This window comes from Cydia fagiglandana, chromosome 7 (assembly GCF_963556715.1).
Source record: "Cydia fagiglandana chromosome 7, ilCydFagi1.1, whole genome shotgun sequence".
NCBI lineage: Eukaryota > Metazoa > Arthropoda > Insecta > Lepidoptera > Tortricidae > Cydia > Cydia fagiglandana.
The window spans coordinates 13,227,643-13,248,265 of record NC_085938.1 but is presented as its reverse complement, the minus strand read 5'-3'; the positions used below and the strand labels follow the sequence as shown (position 1 = coordinate 13,248,265).

Below are 20,623 nucleotides of genomic sequence, written 5' to 3'. Positions count from 1 at the left end.
GCCTATAACCTGGCCGGAGATGTCTTCGACCGATTAGTATAGTTTGCATCAAAATCCGTTCAGCCGTTTTCACGTGATGCGCGTTCAAATAAACCGACAAACAGATAAACAGATAAACAGACAAACAGACAAAAATTCTAAAAACTGTTGGAACGTGTTCTGTTATCGATTCTAAGTATCCCCAGCCAACTTTTTTTCAAATATCTTCCATGTACAGACTTTCGACCCTCTACAGCTTTATTATATGTATAGATAGATATAGATGTATAGATAGATAGATTATAGGTCCGTCTGTGACAGGTATAAAAAATCTGATTTTGCATTTAAAACTTTCGCGTTTCGAACACATTTTTTTATCCTAGCCTATTTGAGTGTCCCACTGCTGGGCAAAGGCCTCTCCCCTTAATTTCCATGACCCCCGATTTGGTGTTTCCTCAACACATATTTAACATTATTAATATTATCATGAAGCCGAGTAATTATAAACAATGAATAGTCAAATTCGTTATACAAAATATTTAATAAATTACTATTTACTAATTCATAATTTTGTTAAAGAAATCACAACAACGCTAAAACAGGAGAGATGTTCTTAGTAATGGTGGCCGTGGTAGGGCTCTGGGTGGATGGATGGGGCGGAGTTGTGCACGACCGCGTTGAATCTGAAAATATATAACAATAAGGTAAATAACGTATGATAAATAAAATAAATAAATAAATATTGGGGACATCTTACACAGATCAATCTAGCCCCAAACTAAGCAAAGCTTGGACTATGGGTGCTAGGCGACGACATACATACTTATATAGATAGATACATACTTATATACATAGAAAACACCGACTCAGGAACAAATATTAGTGTTCATCACACAAATAAATGCCCTTACTGGGATTCGAACCCAGGACCACCGGCTTCGCAGGCAGGGTCACTACCCACTAGGCTAGACCGGTCGTCGTATAAAGAGGTCACTAAAAGTTTACTTGGGTTTAGGCTTATGTTTTAACTCGCGACATAGCTATTGTAGCGAGTCCCAGCCTCTTCGATACATAATTTGTCTTTATAAACCTGATTAGCAAACAATGCAAAAGAGGATCAAATCAAAGTGTTGATGTTCCTAACCTACATGGCGTCATAAAGGGGTTAATATGTACTGGAAGTTTTGGAAGCGAATAACTACTATGGATCACTAGACTTACTAGATTAGGTCACTGCTTGAGGCGACAAAATCAATTAGAGAAGTAGTTTGCAATTTATTTCTAATCTAAAGTCTTCGGTCAAGCTAGTATGCAGTGTTTTTTGCATATTGTGCTAGAATATAATATCTACAAGTGTACAGCTTAGTGGAAAATATTCGTTCGCGGAAAAAACATAAATCGAACAACGAACACGAACAAAGTACGGACGGCAGCTATCTGGAATACGCACATTCGCCATCTTCAATCTTCTTTAAACTCAATTGTTTTTGTGATGGTGAATAGTGGTGAATAAAAAACTGTATCTTCAAACCAATTTTATGCAGGTAATTTGGTAAGAAAGCAGTTTTTATCCCGTCAAAAGATTTAAGATATTTTTATTGTTCACGAAAAGTAAAACGGAAGAGGAAGTAATGTACCGGCAGTTAAGCTACTTATTCATTTGTGCGAGAGCCAGATCAAGATTGCCAGACAAAACCGTGTGATAATTATTTCTTACCCATTGTGGTCATCGGCGGTGTACTCGACCTTGCGCACGGAGCCGTCGGGCTGCACCAGCTCGTAGTAGCCGTGCACGGCGTCGCCGTCGCGAGACTCGTGCTGCGACTTGTGGTCGCCGGTGTGAGGGTCCGACACCGAGTATGCGAAGTCGTATTTGGGGTGAGCCTGAAATAGCCAAGATAGAAATCAGTTTGAAAAATACAGTAAATTGGCTGAGTCATATACGGCGCGATTCGGGAAATGAATTAGAGATTCACTAGATATGAAATAGGTAGTAATGGTATGTGACGTTCCACGGCAGAAGGTACCTATGTCGGCTGGCGCTTACGCTATTATTAACGCCGCGCCGCTTCAATATTCAGCCGGGGTAATGGTACCTTTTCTCGTGGAACGTTACATATCTTTACTATTTCATATATAGTGAATCTCTAATTCATTTCTCGAATCGCGCCGATACACTCCGTAGGTATGGTTTTATTCTCGTCAAGTGAACACATTTGCGTGTCGAATGAGTTTTTCTTCTTCTTCTGTTACTGATATAGACTGAGTTTTTGCAGTCTTTTAATAATTTCGTTGTAAGCAGTATCTTACGAGTTTCTAAGAAGCGGATTGTTTCAAAAATGGATTTTATGCGTAATTACTTTCAGCTTTAGAGCAAGTAGGTATTCATACATTAGGTGATGGCTGCATTCTGGTGACTTACATATTCATCATGCCCCTCATGTCCCTCGTATCCATGACCGTAGGCGACGGGGGCGGCGTAGTGAGCCAGGGGCGCGGCGTGGGCCAGAGGCGCGGCGTAGTGGGCGGGTGTGGCAAGATGGCCATAGGCGTAGTCACCAAGGGCGTAGTCACCATGGGGTGCGTAGTCGCCGTGGTGCACGATGCTCTGGGAGGACACCGCGTGTCCGTACTCAGGGATCAGACCCGCGTAAGCGGCTGCGACCATGGCGCCGAAAGCTACAATCTGGCAAATCGAAATAGGTTATAGGTTATTTTATTATGATAATGAGGCAATGTTATATAATGTGTCTTTGTTAAGTAAGTATGAGACACTGAAATGAGAATGATGTATTAGAACAAGGTCAGGCTGAGTTAACTTAAGGAGTTTAAAGTTTGGTGTATTTGAGAGGAGAAGACGCTTTTCACTGCACTCATATAATTTATTGATTAAAGAATTTACCCTGACTATATTACATATGTAATTATTTAGAAGTTCAAAATTTTGAATTGTCTTGATTGAAAAATGCTTTGCTAAAGTTGTGTTACGAGTATGTTTTGAAAACTGCATGAATTAAAATATGACTCACTTTGCTGAACATTTTGCTCTAGTTAACCTCAACGTTGGTCGCTGATTGATGTCAATATCAGTGGCCGCTGGTTTTTATATTATTAACACTGATCGAGAACAAGTGGGGTGCAGGCCGCGGAGCGCGACAATACTTAGACAAAGGTCGAATCAAAACCATTATGGAATTGCAATATGTGTCATGGTATCGATATCAATTGCTTTTGGACATGCGAAGCTGCTGAAGCGTAGTGTAACATTGACGAAGCTCCCAAAAAAGTGTAATTTGATTATTCTTTTGTTTGGTTAATTCTACCCCAATGACAGCTTTAGGCAACAGAACGGATTAGTGTGTATATTTATAATTTGAGTATATTTGATTCGAGTCGTACCTATATTATATATACAGGCTCAATCATAAAATTTTATACATCGAAATGTTTTGACTTTCCGAAAAAAGTTTAGGTAATATTTACCTTGTCAGTTACGCTGCCGTATCCCCTGTTTCAAATGTTTTTTTTTTAACAACTACTCTATGACCATCATCAATAGGCTATACGGAGCATTAATTTTAATTCTTATAATTTAAACGCTTAGACGGATTACTTATCTTATTTAATAACATTATCTTGGTTTAATCAGCAGCGGAAAAGTTAATTTCCTTACACAGGATGCGGTCAGCTATGGCGCACACCGATCTGGATTAATAATAAACTATTGCATACTATATTCGCCATAAAAAAAGCACAACTGACAAGACCTTGTGATGTTGTGGTCGACAGAAAAAACAATTGAGATGTGACAGGAGGTCAAATTAATCCATTTATGGACAGATTATGACCTATTTCGGCCATCTTGGCGGGGGTTTCGCTCGCTTCGTTTTTGAGTCGGACCAAGAAAAGTCTGCAGCCGATTTGATAGCCCACGCAGTGCAAGTGTTATTTTAAACGTCAAACTTCTATGAAATTATGTATAAATAACACTTGCACTGCGTGAGCTGTCAAATCCGCTGCAGACTTTTCTTGGTCCGACTCTATTATACTTGCTTATTATCTAACCTGTTTAGTTTTGTATTAGTTAGTATTCTGACTAGGGTTTAGAATCTTTAATTTATCGTTTTGAATACAGGATGATTCAGGAGACGTGAGCACTGAGCAAGACCCATCCTACACAGTACACACTCAGTTAATGTTAAGGCATCGCTCATAATCGTATTTAAATGAAACAGCAAAGAAAACCTTAAAATTATTGTTTTCTTTTTTACTTTTCGTTAAGTAAAAGTTTATTCTTTACAATTATGGTCACCCTACTTCCCTACAACATCCAATTAATGAAAAAAAATCTTTCACCGTTATGGAAGGACATTAATTATGAAATAAAATAAAATGTCACACTCGAGTGAGATACAGATGTAGTGCATAATTTTATTATTTTCCTTCTCTTTTTCACGGAAACGTACGAACGTGTCGTGCAAATAACAAATACGAACGTTTCCGAGAAAATACGATGGAAAACAATTTAGCACTACCTACAGCTGTATGATGTTTTAATTTAATACAACGTGGCAATGCGGCCAGCCTTCTGGGCACACTGCCCATCGACAGTGACTTGGGGGACGTTTTTTATTTATAGGCTTTTTATTTTAAGTTTATTTAGTTTAGAGATAGTTTGTATTATTATTTGTAAGCTAATTTAATGTTTTATATTTACTTAGTAGTGAATAAAGAAATAATATTTAAATGTAAACATATGGATACCATTCAACTTGATACACACGAATAAAGTAAGTTTGGCCGTAACTACCAAAATATTTTACTTGTTGATATTCTTTCAAATACCTACTTCTCGCGAGAGTCAATGCCAAAATTGAGAATTGCATTGTATTTTTTCGATTATTTATTTATTTATTTTATTTTATTTTAGTACATGGAAAACCAACAGCGCTATATATATCCAGATATTACAATAGAATCACAGAGCCAATTATAGGTTCTCACTTATAGAATAAAATTCTTGCCAGAATGGGTTTACGGAAATCGAGTTATATAAATACTTATAATGTTTCCATTTTCGTCAGTGTTCGTGACAAAGTCAAGGTTATTTCTGGGCAAATTCATGTTTGGACTAAATCTTGATTTCGGTCCATTTTTGTGACATTTATAAACGTCTATTTTCATAGAAAGTTGACATTAATTTTGGCATTGCCACATTTTGACACTAATGCAGAGTTAGCTTGGTCCGACTCCAGTAAAAACAGGTGGGACAAAGTCCAAAACAGATTACTTATTTAAACCGACACATTTGTATGAAATACCTTATGTGCCCAGGTTTTGAATATAACGTATGTAATGGTAAACCTAAGGATAAATAAATTAATGAATATCAGGGGACATCTTACACAAAACAACCTAGCCCCAAACTTAGCAATTCTTGGGGCCCGATTCGGATTTTGAAATAGACATCAGATGATAGATTCTATTAGATATCTTTTAGACATCACCAAGATACGATAACGATATGTTTAAGATCTAACCTGACATTTAAGCGATTCTGGAGAAACTCTTGAACGATTTCCACAGGAGATGACTTAGAGATCCAATTCACATCTAATAGATATCTTACTCTATCTAAGGTAAAAGTGACATTGGTTGCCCGAATTGCGCTGCAAAAGAGAACTAGTGGATATCTAAACTATAACGTATCTAGAATGGATCTCGTACGTGTCGTCACTTGTGACCTTGAAGTTCGAATACGGCAGTTGTACTCGTACTATGGGTGCTAGGCGACGATATACATACTTATAAAGATAAATACATACTTATGTACATAGAAAACACCCATGACTCATGAACAAATATATTTGTTCATCATATAAATAAATGCCCTACCGGGATTCGAACCCAGGACCATCGGCTTCACAGGCAGGATCACTACCCACTAGGCCACACCGGTCGTCAAGGATATAGACATAAGAGGTTTTATCAAACGAGGTGCTTATAAGATTGGAGGTTCCAGGCAGTTTGACCAAATTGTTATTGAATATTGGTCTCACCAATATGGCTTTAGGATCTGGGAGTAGGTAATTAACAATCGAAGTTTTAAGAGATTGTGTAACTGGATGAAATGGAGTTAATAATTTGCATCAGCATTACGTAAATAGCCTTCAGTATTACTTTACTCACAAATATTTGGATACATAAGTACATATTTATGTACCTATTTTATGATGACAACGGAAAAATAACTGGTTAGTGGTATTGAGACACATTCGATGTATTACAATGATATATTATTGAGTTAAATAATTTAAATGATAGGTATCCGTTTATTTGGAATAAGTACGAGGTTTGTGGTGATGGAAAATAAAACTATCCTACGTTCTTTCTAAGGCCTGATACGGTACTATCTCCACACCAATTTCATATTAATTGGTTCAGCGGTTTAAAGCTCGAAGAGGTAATAGACAGAGAGACTAGTAGTAGACTAGAGATACATAATGTAATACGTTTAATTACATTTATTAAACACAATTATACAACAAACTTAATACAAGTACTTACCTCATAAAATAAATTAACTAAAACTAAACCTAACAAAAAAAATCCTACAACCTACTTTCTAAGCCTAGGCCCCTCGGTGCCCATCGCGCAGGCAGCATTCCCGCGCTGTATAGCGATGGCAAGTGATTTAAACAAAAATAGTAGCATATAATTTTAGTCACGCTTATTTTTATTTATATCTCGCGTGTATGGTGATTGACTGATTGAGTCTATTAATCTAAGATAATAAGGTATTGAGCCTAAGTATAGATAGGTGTATACTTAAAGTCGCGCTAGATGTATGCAGTCGAACGACACACGCTAGCATCTCTGAAACATGCGCACATTTCATTCCTAATGTAATCCCATGTGTATAGCATAAGCAAGTACGTAAACAGAAAAAAAAACCTTCTATATTGTTTTAATTTTGGACTTTACTAACCGATTGGCTTACTCTCTATGGACGAGTAGGTACTTAAGTAGTTCACAGATAAATTTCTACTCTACAGGACACAATTTGTAAGTTCCGTACGCGTATCCTGCTCTGTATCCTATCCTTAAGTCCCAAAGCACGCACTATCAGCAAAGTCAAGGCGCGTACGCATTTCTCCGCCCCCACCGCGCGCGCCGGCGCTGCATTATCGTGATCTACATAATATATAAAACCATACCACTGTGCCATTGACATCAATCAATTGCAGAAAGCAAAACAGCCAAAATGTTCAGCAAAGTAAGCGTACAGGCATGCTATAAGCATGACAAAATAAATTGCAAAAATAAAAATAAAACTGATACAATTATTAAATACAGAACTATCAATGTATTCCCAATGTATTTGTTACACAAGCAGTATAAATTATCATTAAGCTGATAAAACAATTAAGAATTATATTTTCCTTGAATTACCGCACAATACTAACTAGATTTAGATTTTAAAAGTATTTACATATAAGTTTTTTTTATAAAACACCTACACCTATGTCTAATTTATTTTTTCCTTCTTTTAAGATCGTAGCTTTCGGCGCCCTCTTGGCCGCGGCCAGCGCTGGCCACCTCGGTTACGGCCACGCTGTGTCTTCCCAGAGCATCGTCCGCCACGACGAGGGTCACTATGCCCCAGCCCACTATGCCGCCCCGGCTCACTACGCCCCGGTTCACTACGCTGCTCCCGTAGTCCACGCCGCCCCTATTGCTCACTACGCTGCCCCTATCGCCGCCTACGCCCCTGTTGCTCATTACGATGGGCATGATGAATACGTAAGTAAACTAATATAATCAATTAATCAAGCTTTTCCATCTCGTGCCTTACTAAGGCAACTCGGCAAGCTACGTGGCCTAAACACGGTACTTAACTGAAAAGTTCTCCATTTTATTTCGATTGCATAAAATACTATTTGGGCTCCGTTAAAAGTGCAGTAAATAGACATGACATATGGTACATTTAAATAAATTAATATTATAATTGAAACATATTCCAGGCCCACCCCAAATACGACTACGCATACTCCGTATCGGACCCGCACACCGGCGACCACAAGTCACAGCACGAGTCGCGCGACGGCGACGCCGTGCACGGCTACTACGAGCTGGTGCAGCCCGACGGCTCCGTGCGCAAGGTCGAGTACACCGCTGATGACCACAATGGGTATGTAAAATAAAAAATAAGTATTTTTTTTAAACTAATCTTTCATAAACATTTTATCAAATACTAGTCATCAGCCAGTAAGTAATATATTCCGTTTCGTTTTTCAGTTTCAACGCGGTGGTGCATAACTCTGCCCCCACCATCCACGCTGCCCCTGCCCACGACTATCATCATTATTAAAAGGAATAAGCATCGAGTTATTTATTAAAACAACTATTTATATTTTCGTAAATAAGGAAGTCAGTAAAAAAATAAATCTTGATTTAATAAAACAAATGAAAGTATATTTAAGTATTTTATTAAGTTTCATCCTCAAGGACCGGTGAATAGGAACCACCTAAAAATATTGGAAAACTTCAAGTTCCAATACAATCAATTTGAAGGAGATGCCATGAAATAAAAATCAAGATGTTTCATATTTTGCAAATCTGAATATGAATCCCTGAATAACTGCTTGAATAAGCACTCTCTAGGTATTAACAACTTTACCAATATAATAGTTAATACATATTATGATATAACATTAAACATTTTATTTACTTGCACATTGTTATGTATGTTGTAGTAGAAACTAATAACATACCGGGTGTGGCCTGTAATATGAGCAAAAAATTAAACTGTAGGCTGTACTCCTCATACTGACCAACATTTATTCAGCTAGTTTTAAAAATAACTTGTGGTTTGATTTTTAATACACTTTAAAGCTTATTCTAAGACGCAATGTATTGCGAATTGTGTTATGTTTAAGGCGTGACAAGCAACGTCAATCACAATGATATGGCGTGGCGATGGCGTCCATTGAAGATAATATTTATTTTGTATGAAAAATATCTAAATACTTCATAATTTTTAAAAGTTGTAGAATAAAAGTGTCACCGTTTGAGGAGTACAATCTATGTTTTAATTATTTGCTCATGTTACAGACCACACCCGGTATAAACTGAATTAAATTATTTTCAAATAATTCAAATGTATCTTATTTGTAGCCGCAAGTACCTATAATGAACTCGCGATATTTCTTTTAAAGAAAATAACAATTTATAGGCCACGCTGTTACGAAGATGTTTTTCAGACTGCTACCGTTAGATACATTCAAATTATTCTACGAGTATATTAATACGAGTATGATAGGGTTCTAAATCCAAATATAAAATAATATATAGAATAGAATAGAATAGATTTATTCGTAAGCACAAACAATCGGTACAATACATTATATAAAAGAAAATACGAAATGGCCCCATCTAAGCATGTTGCTGGTGGCTTCCAGCGCTGATCTTCCGACGAGACCATGAAGAGAATATGAAAATAAACCATAAATAAAACTTTTTTATAATGCGGAGCTGAATACCGGCGCGATTCAAAAAATGAATTAGACATTCACTAGATACGAAATAGTAAAGATATGTGACGTTCCACGCAAAAGGTCCCTTATGGCGACCGCAATAATATTGGAGCGGCGTTAATAACAGTGTTGGGCGTAGCCCGATGTACGTGACACGCTGTACGCATTCCAAAGCCGGGTGCCTTCGGCGCCCTCATACTCAAAGCGTCGGGCGTAACCCGACGTACGTGTCGCGCTGTACCAGGTCCGAAGCCGGGTGCCTGCGGCGCCCTCATACTAAGAGAGTCGGGCATAGCTCGATGTATGTGGCATGTGGCGCGCTGCACGCGGTCCAAAGCTAGGCGACTCCGACTTTCTCATACTAAAACATTCGGGCGTAGCCCGACGTACGTGGCTCGCTGTGCGCGTTCCAAAGCGCCAACCGTCATAAGGTACCTTTTGTCGTGGAAGGTCACATATCTTTACTATTTCATATCTAGTGAATCTCTAATTCATTTCCCGAATCACGCCGTACGTCACAGCAGGAGTAATGTCCTCGTCGCGCTCGTGTCATTGTTACGCACGTTGAAACGCAAATTGCTATTAATTTTATTTCTGAAAAAATCTTTATTCTTTTGTTTACGGTCTGATTTGACCTTTAATATACGGCAAATATCCGACCCTTATCGTATTAAATGTTTGATGTATATTAAAATTATAATCAGGCCATTATAGTTGCTCTAAACAATATCTTATAAAATAGATAAATTGAATACCTACCCAAAAACCTTATTTTTATTACAATCAGAGACGACATAGGGGTGTGATATCCAATCGCTCACTCGTTTCACTTTCAGCTTATAGCAGCCCACACAAGGGCTCTTCTAGGACCGCTCCCTAACCTACCTAAGCGCTCTTAGAAGAGCCCTTGTGTGGGTCCTGACTCTGTCTTTCCTTGGCCGAACGTCCAGAGTGAAGTAGCGAGAGCTGCGTTCTCGAGGATATAAATATGTGCAATCATGATTGACTTTCAATAGTGTAGACTAGTCCTTGGTAAGTGCTGCCTCTGCGTTCGTTCTACACATGGACAAGGGCAGCTTCTGGTCGGTTTATAATCTTACATTTAATTAATTTTTCCAAAGAGACTCTACGTGTTGGCTTTGGCTTCGGCTAGGATTAGGTAGAGAGAGCGTGTGGTTCCCACACATCAGATTTTATTTATTTATAATAACTACGTAAAGGCTAATTTCTCAATTTCTAACGTACGTTGAAAATTATGTTAATTGAGAACCAAACGTTAAGGAAAATAAACCCAGACAAAGAGACAAATAGGTATATATTTTTGAACTATGTTAATTAAAATGAATTAACACTCGATAACTTAAAAGCTCATCAACGTGCGCGCTAGCTCCACTGTTAAATAGGTAATCGTATTATTTAAATTTAACGATAGGTATTTAAAAAAAGGGGGCCGCTACGTACTGTATTTTGTATTTATGTACCTTTTGAATACATCGAACTACTTTTTATGTTGCTGGACTTACGTACGTATGTCACATTTGACACTGACATAATTATCTAATCCATATCGTTTCTAGATCCAATAATTGACGTATCTTAAAGTTCCGATCGGGCTGACAGTCAGCATTAATTGCCTCAACAAATACCTACCTAGGTTTTGCACATAATGTAATATAGAATTAGATAATCATGTAATGGGAAACGATTAACGTTTTTTTTTTCAAAAGCTTTTAAGTACATAATTATTTTCAAAACATATGTAATTGAATTCACTTTATTGACAAGTTTTTCACACACATACAAAAATATAAATAGCGTTCAAACAAATAACATTAGGCAGTCATTCTTCAATTGAATTAATTTAATAATGATGGTAATCGTGGGCAGGGGCAGCGTGGATGGAAGGGGCTGAGTTGTGAACAACAGCGTTGAAACTGAAAAAAAAAATAGCGAATTAAAATATGGTAAGTATATATAGTAGTGTGTCAGGTTAGTTCTAATAGTTGAATAAGCACTGAGACAATTTAGGTCAATGCGTTCCACTGCAAAAGGTACATTATGGCGGTTGGCGCTTACGCTATTATTAACGCCGCTCCAATATTCAGCCGGGGCAATGGTACCTTTTGTCGAGGAATATCACATATCTTTACTATTTCATATCTAGTGAATCTCTATTTCATTTCCCGAATCGCGCCGATAGTAGTGTGTCAGGTTAGTTCTAATAGTTGAACAAGCACTGGGCCACTAATTAAGGCCAATGCGGCCAAATCCGTCTACGGGAAATTCTCTACTCGAGCGCGTTTATAAAAAAAACACGAAGGTTTTACTATTTCAGCAGTAAAAAGCAACTGGTGCTCCGTAGATAACGATTTGATTGATAAAAATTACGCTCGTGAACGGAAGTTCCCGTACGACAAGCTCATTTGCTCGCATTGACCACCAGTTAGTTAGATATGTATCATATGTATATTAGTTTGTTGGATAGGTAAGTATATTGAGTGTTCTTTCTTTTTTCAGTTACTCCTCCCAGTTTTCTAAGACAGTACAATATTTAATAAATAGTGTCTTACCCATTGTGGTCATCGGCGGTGTACTCGACCTTGCGCACGGAGCCGTCGGGCTGCACCAGCTCGTAGTAGCCGTGCACGGCGTCGCCGTCGCGCGACTCGTGCTGCGACTTGTGGTCGCCGGTGTGAGGGTCAGCCACTGAGTATGCGTAGTCGTATTTGGGATGAGCCTGGAATAGATATATGGCAATTCTTAAACTTGTTGTGGCCTTTACAATAATTATATAGCATATTCTATGTAATATGTAAAAAAAACCTTTTCATTTTATTAGGGAAAAACTTACATATTCATCATGATGATCGTAGTGAGCAGCAGGGGCGTAGTGAGCGATAGGAGCGGCGTGGACGACAGGGGCGGCGTGGATTACGGGAGCGGCGTAGTGAGCTGATGCGTAGTGAGCCGGGGCGGCATAGTGCGCTGGGGCATAGTGGCCCTCGTCATGACGGATGATGCTTTGGGAAGATACGGCGTGGCCATGGCCGAGGAGGCCAGCGTTGGCCGCAGCCAGGAGTGCGCCGAAAGCTATGATCTAAAAAAATATTTTTATTTATATATTCTCAAGTATAGATTTCTTTATACTATAGAGATATATGATCAAGTGATAAAACGTGATGTATAAATTGAATAATAATTGCCGTATAATAAGTTTAAAATCGTTATGTTAATTACTGTTTTGGAACAATACCTATGAATTAATGTTATTATTACTTAATTTAACTGATAAGTACCCAAATGTAACAGGGATAGGTAAAATTAAGGAAAATTTATGTAAATTCTTTAACAAAGAAATAATTATGTTAATTATATTGATTGCTTCAAATTAATTATACACAGAAGTAATGCCAACACACTCACTTTGCTGAACATTTTGGGTGTATTGTTTAACAATCAGTTATTGATTGGTGTCGACTGTCCAGATGTATAGGTTTTATAGATCATGCGCGTGCGTTCGGTGGGGCGGCGAAATGCGTGTGCACCTTGACTCTGTAGCTTTGACATGACGCCAAGGTCACAGTTCCGATAGTAATGTGAAGCGGTTAATCATTGTGTCCGGTGTGGCTTTCAGCGTCTGCCGGGTTAATGTATCTAACTAATAACTAAGCAATGTTGTGCCTTATTGTTTTGTGATAATTAACGTGTATTGTGTAAATGGGTGAACAAGATTATCAATTTGATATAAGAAAGCCTAAAAGATGACTCACGCTTGACCGGGCCGTGCCTGGGCTAGGGATTGCAAATCCGAATCTATTTTACAAAATCCGGATTTTCGGATAATTTTCACGCCGAAATCCGAACTTCGGATAAAATCGGGGAATGTTTTCTTGGTACCAAGAATAAATAAAAAAAAAAACGACTTTCCAATAAGAAATTAGTCTTTTTATTTACTTTTATAGTGGCGTAGCTAGGTGGGGGCGGCGGGGGCGGCCCGCCCCGGGTGTCATCCATTTAGGGGTGACACCCGACCGTGAACATCAGTAGTGTCATCTATAAAAATTTCCTAAAACTGTGGCAGATTGCACAATCGCCATTAAGGAAATAATATACAACATGCCCACGAGGAACCCGAGAGATTTTGTCAGTGTGTTCCTGATCAATATTTAAAGACTAAAATGTCTGACTGAGCGAGCAGCCTCACAAGGCAGCCTCGTGAGGCAAATCCTCGGTCAGTCAGGACGTGCCTCGCCCGAGGCAAACGCATGTCCGGTCTCGGCCGAGCGCGCCTCGGCCCGAGGCGAGCGTTGTCGGTTTTTTGTCCATGTTCAAAGGCACCTCAGTAAGTTTGCCGCGCTCACTCAACGCCATGGATAAAGAACAGTGCCTTAAATTGATACAACTATATGGTGTGCGAAACGTTTATGGGATGCGAAATGTCCCGATTATACTAATAGAGGGCTTTTCCGCGCGCGGCAGCCTCGTGCAACAAATCCTACTGACCGAGGCTGCCTCGCGCGGCATTCGTCCAAGGCTGCCTCGCGGGGCTGCTCGCTCAGTCAGTACCCGGCTTTTGTTGCACGAGCCTGCCGCGCGCGGAAAAGCCAAGCCACGGTGACGCCTGAGCCAAACATCGAACACTCAGTTTAACGTGAAGTCACACAAACACCGCGCTTGTCATGAGGCTGTTCAAGGCCCAAGGCCAGTGAGTGAGCCAGGCAACCCTCCCTCTACCCGCTTGACGCGTATTTGCAGTAATCAGAACATTTTAACGGTGCAAAAGGCAATTGTATAATAGTTTAACAAAAAATCCGAAAATTCGGATTTGGGTTTAAAAATCCGGATTTAGAAAGGGATTGAAAAATTGGCGGATAATCCGGATTTTAGAAGTTCGAATAATCCGGATTGCAATCCCTAGCCTGGGCCGTCTCTTACACATCATTTGCTATGACGGATGATGGGTGATAATGATAATACTGATTGTGTGGTGCTTTCCACAGAAAACGAAGGTCCGGAAGCTACGGGCCGGCCCCGATCTAGCGTGCATCAGTTACTCATGGGGGCGATTCCAACTACCTAGTCTAAAGTCAGTTTATATGGCCTCCTTCTGTCTAGGTACATCACCAAGTCAGTTTAATTTTACCATAGCATTGCAGCATTGTATTGTTACCATTCTTATGGCAATGGTAAGCTATGAGCTATCGGCTATAAACACGAACAAAAGATAAGCACTCCCGTGTAAATAAAAGAGACACGGCGATATTTATAGTTACTCGCCCAGCGGTGAGCTATAAAATTTTACATAAGTATAGTACAGTTTTATAAGTATATTCTACGATGAACTACCGTTACAGAGTTTGCGTTTGTAACCGCGCCATCTTTTAGGAAATTTGGACATCAAACAATATCGGCTCGAAAAATTAACTATACATGTATTTACTATTTTTTCGCTAAGAAATATAAACCGACACGCCATGACGTGTGACGTTACTTATTCTTTAAACTGTAATAATTTTTTGTATTACCCGTACGCGACCTTGAAATATTTAGATCACTATATTTCGCGGTAAGAAATGGCGAAAGCACAAGTATAAAAATTTACATAATTAGACCTTGCCTTGTATTATTACAAAGACTATACCTACCAACATAACTACTGCAAATAATCTTGTTCTTTATTTCAACATGTACATTTCTAAAAAACGACCACAGTTTTAAAACGAATTAATTTACTGATTAAGATTAAGGCATATTGATTGATCAGATATTTAACCCAAAAAAAGTTGCCGACATTGAATTTAAAAGACATTAGAATCCACAGTGGATACGTGACATGACCACTGGTGCTTTTAATAAAATTTGGTTATCGCAGTTTTATCGCAATCAATCTGTTTTAAGTACATACATTAATAGGTATGTAAAGAGATTTGACAAGACATTGATCGATCTATAAAAGTGCAAGTGTATTGCTATAATATGCGATTACATTATGTGCACCGTTGTTAACCTACCTACCATGTGAATGTACTACCTACTAGAGAAAAAACAAAAACAACTACCTACGGATTAGTTGTCAAAGGTATTTTAATCATATTTTAAAATATAAATTTATTATATGACATAATTATTAGGCTATCAGAAGGCAGATTTGAAAATTTTAACCTATGTTAGTATCATTCATGATGCCTACAATACCTAATCAGGTATTTGTAATAACAATAACGAAGACATACAATTTTGATTACAGTATTTTAATTACAGCAACTCTTTTTTTCTCTGTTAAGTATTTTATTATACAAGTTCAAGTGAAAAACATTAGGAATTTGTTAACATAAAGTTTTTACTCGAAGACTAGACGGTAATAACAATATTGGAAAATAATAATGATTTAACAGTACCTTCAGCTACCACCAGTTTGGCGCTGATATAAAAAATAGCGTGAACATAACTTACTTTCTATGCATCTCACTCATACTGGCAGTGTACTGGCATATTAGTGCGAGCGAGATGTATAGAAAGTAAACTACGTAGACGTTAGCGTAAATGTCAGTGTTGACTCTGTCAGCGACTCGTGGTACGGGTACAGCAGTAATTAACAGGGCTTGTTCAATACAATGTAAGTAAGTGGAGAAGCTAGTGGTTGCGGCGTATTTGCTCGTTTAATGGCAGATTGTATGCACTTAATGACGTCATTGTAAGAAACAAGTGCATCGGTAACTATCGGTAGCACTTCAAAGCTCTGTGTTGTACTCGTCTCATCCTTTCCTTCACTCCCATGTTTCTCAGCAGTTTGGGACTCTCCATGGCTTTCTGGTTCTGTGTGCTCTTCTGGGGATTTCTGCTCTTTAGTTTCGCCGCGTTCTTCGTGTGTGGTCTCCTCGTGACCCTTCGGTTCTGCGGGCTTTCCACGATCCTCATATCCCTCATGCTTTTCATGACTTTCAGTTTTTTCACGACCTCCAAGATTCTCATTCTTTTCAGGTTCTGAATGTTTTACATGGCTTTCGTGTCCTTCAAGTTTAGGTTTTGCATGGGCCTTGTGTTCTTCAGGACTTTCACCTTCATGACTATGTTTTTCTTCTTTAACTTCTCCATGTGCTTCAGGCTCGAGATCGTGTGCTTCATCTGTTTTATTTTGTGCTTCTTTTAGCGGTTCGCTTTTTATTTCAGGACATGGTGGGATGGCTTTAGCTTCTCCTTCAGGTAAAAAGTTTTTAACGACTGCATTAAATCTGCAACAACGTATTATTTAGGATTTAGATGTTTTACTTTGCCGTAAGTATATCAAGCTAGTAAGTAAAATTTAGTTACCCTTTAATATCATCAGCAGTGTACTGCACCTCTCGGACATATCCATCGGGCTGGATTAATGAGTACTGGCCCCGCACCACGGAGCCGTCACTTGATTCTTTTTGAGCCTTTTGGTCACCGGTGTTCTCATCGTAAACCACATAGGAATACTCGTAGCTCGTAGCGTCCTAAGCAGAAAAAATACAATAATTATATTCTATTATAATTCATGATTCTATCACAGAACGGCTAACTTACAAAACCAAAGTTAAGTTAAATTACTTACATCATTACTCGGCGCTACAACAACTGGGACTCTTATCGGAGATTTGTACGTAACAAAATTGGCACTACTGGTTGCAACTGGAGTTAATGAAGCCACTTGTTGACTAGGAACGACACACGGTGATACACACGGCGGTAACAAACTTGACATTAGGGGTGCAGCAGACAGGGGAGCGAGTTGCGTGCTCCTTACAGCCGGAGGGCCGTAGAAACCCAGACTTGGACCGCTTTGCATGTACACATTTGAGTACGACGTGCTGCCAGCAACTGACTTTATCCAAGCAAAACTTAACACTATAACTGCCACGAAACTCTAAAACAACAAAAACCATTATTGAAAAAATAAATATCGTTTGTTATTAAAATAAAATCTGTACCTAATACTTACTTTTAAAATCATCTTTCCAGGTGATCGATGGAACACTACTGACATTTTTCAGAAAGTTACTCGTCTTATAAAAGGTGCTTTGTTTGTCTTAAAATATTCTGTTCGGTAATACCGAAACAAACCATCAATGTCATTACTGGATGAATAGAGGTGAACAATTAAAATGTTAATGAAGATTTTAACACTAGTACTTGTCTCATCTCCTGTATTCAGCGCACGAGGCCCACAATTAGTGGGTAATATAGCGTGGCATTTGCTTTTGTCTCAGATAGTCCGGCTTGTGATGAAATGTGACCGGGAACAACTATGTTATTTTTTTAACCCCGTGCTGATCTTTCAGCTGCCGTGGGCTTTATGACGAGGATCCCTTCAACCATACACTGTTTCAAAGTTACTTTTCTATATCGTATTAGTTAACGTCACATGAAACGTAGCGATTTCTTCCGGATAAAAAGTTTTTGCCTTTCATGTTTCATTTAGCGATTTTGTCCTCTTTTGCATTTAATTATTTAGACACATAATTAACCTTGCGATAGAAATCTGTTTACAAGAAATATGCTAAACTAATTTCGTGTCAAAACTACTTTTAATTATGCACAGCTTGCAACTCATTATGCTAATACATGTGAGTATGTGTAATTGGACTAGGTCTGATTGAATAACGTTAAACCTACTAATTCTCTGATCCAGTGTCTATTGCAATTAAAAAAGTTTAAACAAACGACCTTGCGCACTTTAGGTACCTAAGTATACTGTGCGATTTTTTATTGCGCCTGCATATTATGTATGAGCAAAGCGTCGACTTTATGCCGTAGTGGAAGAAGTCAGTCGTAATAATGTGCAATTGTGCACCTAAATGTAGTTTTAATAATATATAGTAAATTAAATAAACACAAAGTATAGAAGCTTTAAGAGGTACTTATTTATTTCAATTCATTTTGTGGAAATTATTTAGGCACATAAGATGGTGTCTTACTTGAATACAGATTAAAACAAAACAATACTGGTGCTTATTGGTTTTATCCCAGATAGATATTATAAGTACCTAATCATATTTATCAGGATGTATGTTAAAATATGTATTTCAAAGCCCACTTTTTATAGACATAATAGGCACACACAAAGGAACCAATCAAATGAAGATTAGATACCATAGAGTTTCTGGATTATATTTATGCTCTATTAATTCAGACCATAGAGCTTTTGAAATATAGTTGGGAGGATTTAAGTTAGTATTTTTATGTTGATAATAAACCTTAATTGTGATCTACGATAATGTTAGTAACCAATTTAGGCCAAATTGTTAGCTTTTGGCTTTCCTAAGTATTGGTGCTTTCGTTTTGATTCAGGCGCTGACTTTAAGTAGGTATAGGCACCAATACGTATCGTGATTTGGAACGGAAGAATTTACTATTGTGAGTTGACATTGACCTACAAGTAGGTTGCTAATTTCAGATATTGAATGAAAATACTATTTATGTATAACAAACGAGTAGTTTTTACGTTTCAGCAGTTTAATAGGAAATAAACGGAACCTCTAGGTATTATTGACAGGGGTCTCCTTGAATTTTATTAATAGATTTCCTGTCAATTCTATGTTTATATATTCTAATTCTGTCGCACCACACATAAGAACCGTAGATAAGTTTGAATTTGGAATTTATTGTTCGAGAATACGGTGAACAATTTAACCCTTTAACCATTTGACATTCCTTTCTAGTCATTGGATTTAGAACCGTCATTCTTATGGTAACATTCCATTTCTAACCGCAGCTGCACTACCGGTACTGAACGCGTCGCTGTCATTGTCAATTTCCATAGTAAAATTGACAGTAATGCAGCTGCGGTTAGAAATGGAATGTTACCCTTATAGTAGAGATGCGTTTTTGTGTTAAACTAGTATGTTGTCGCTACGGACTAAAGGGTTAAGGAGATTGCCAATGTCACTTTGTGACACTTGTCACGGTTGTTACGCGTGGTGGCACAGTATGATAGGTACTCAGAGATTTCTCACTTACCACAACTCGTTAACCGGAGCATTACGGGCCAATTCGAACAATGCTTATAAGATGTCACAGCGATACGATATCGAACTGTCAGTGTTAAAAGTGACGTTTATGGCTGAAGACATGTCACTTTTGATTAGAGATGCAACGGATTGTTGTTTGGCCGGATACCGGATACCGAATATTCGGCCTGACCATCAGCCGAATATCCGGTATCCGGCCGCCAGATATTCGGCCGCGGAACTATACCTACATTTCGGGTTTTCGGGTGCGCATTCTGCAGGTTTGACCTGTTTCCTAGTGAATGTTCGCGCGGACTCATTTCTAGGTTCTAAATCAGTGCGCGTGCAAGTCGATGAAATTATTAAATTGTTTTAAAATAATAAACAGTGTTACTATCCGGTATCCGGCTGGATAGTAGGTCACAATCCGGTATCCAGCCGGATAGTGAAATAATGGCGGATAGGCCAGATACCGGAAAGTAACCGGATATCCGGTGCAATGGTGCATCTCTTATTTTGACACTGACAGATCGGTATCGTATCGCTCGTATCGGTATCGTTGGGCCGTATGTGCTATCCAGCTTATGCTAAACCACCATAACAGTAGGTAGTTTTTAATATGGGTCGGGAAAGCGAAGTCCTATCCAAGTATGATACAAACGAGCGAGGAAAGTATAAGTACTTAGAGTAATTTCGGTCAAGGTTTGTATAGTGTTTTTTGCGTACCTAATGATATACATATTATACTTACCAAACTCCAGATGTCAACACTCGGTGCGCCCAAAATTCGATGCTTCGATCACATTCTTTATTTATTAACAAGAAGAACATTTTGACATCCTTATCTATCATTTCTAAAATTGATTCAATTTACAATAGTTTTACAATAGTTTGACGACCGGTCTGGCCTAGTGAGTAGTGACCCTGCCTGCGAAGCCGATGGTCCTGGGTTCGAATCTCAGTAAGGGCATTTATTTGTGTGATGAACACTAATATTTGTTCCTGAGTCATGGGTGTTTTCTATGTATATAAGTATGTATTTATCTATATAAGTATGTATATCGTCGCCTAGCACCCATAGTACAAGCTTTACTTAGTTTGGGGCTAGGTTGATCTGTGTATAAGATGTCCACCAAT

At 38.4% G+C, this 20,623-nt stretch overlaps 3 protein-coding genes across 3 annotated transcripts; 1 reads left to right on the top strand and 2 right to left on the bottom strand.

Moving 5' to 3' along the window:
- Positions 1-501: 501 nt before the first annotated feature.
- Positions 502-13,162, bottom strand: LOC134665955 (cuticle protein 8-like). The gene is made up of 7 exons (XM_063523014.1): positions 12,939-13,162; positions 12,367-12,612; positions 12,086-12,252; positions 11,388-11,449; positions 2,402-2,508; positions 1,697-1,863; positions 502-662 (listed from the first exon to the last, which is right to left on the bottom strand). Exons 1-7 carry the CDS (start codon positions 12,948-12,950, stop codon positions 593-595), a joined length of 831 nt encoding a protein of 276 aa, XP_063379084.1. The 5' UTR covers positions 12,951-13,162; the 3' UTR covers positions 502-592.
- On the top strand, positions 7,076-8,376 carry LOC134665947 (cuticle protein 8-like). The gene is made up of 4 exons (XM_063523005.1): positions 7,076-7,255; positions 7,534-7,782; positions 8,004-8,170; positions 8,278-8,376. The coding sequence occupies exons 1-4, from the start codon at positions 7,244-7,246 to the stop codon at positions 8,348-8,350; spliced, it is 501 nt and encodes a 166-aa protein (XP_063379075.1). The 5' UTR covers positions 7,076-7,243; the 3' UTR covers positions 8,351-8,376.
- A 2,941-nt stretch (positions 13,163-16,103) lies between the features above and the next one.
- LOC134666223 (high mobility group nucleosome-binding domain-containing protein 5-like) lies at positions 16,104-17,678 on the bottom strand. The gene is made up of 4 exons (XM_063523374.1): positions 17,479-17,678; positions 17,092-17,403; positions 16,827-16,993; positions 16,104-16,747 (listed from the first exon to the last, which is right to left on the bottom strand). Exons 1-4 carry the CDS (start codon positions 17,521-17,523, stop codon positions 16,108-16,110), a joined length of 1,164 nt encoding a protein of 387 aa, XP_063379444.1. The 5' UTR covers positions 17,524-17,678; the 3' UTR covers positions 16,104-16,107.
- Between the last annotated feature and the right edge of the window lie 2,945 nt (positions 17,679-20,623).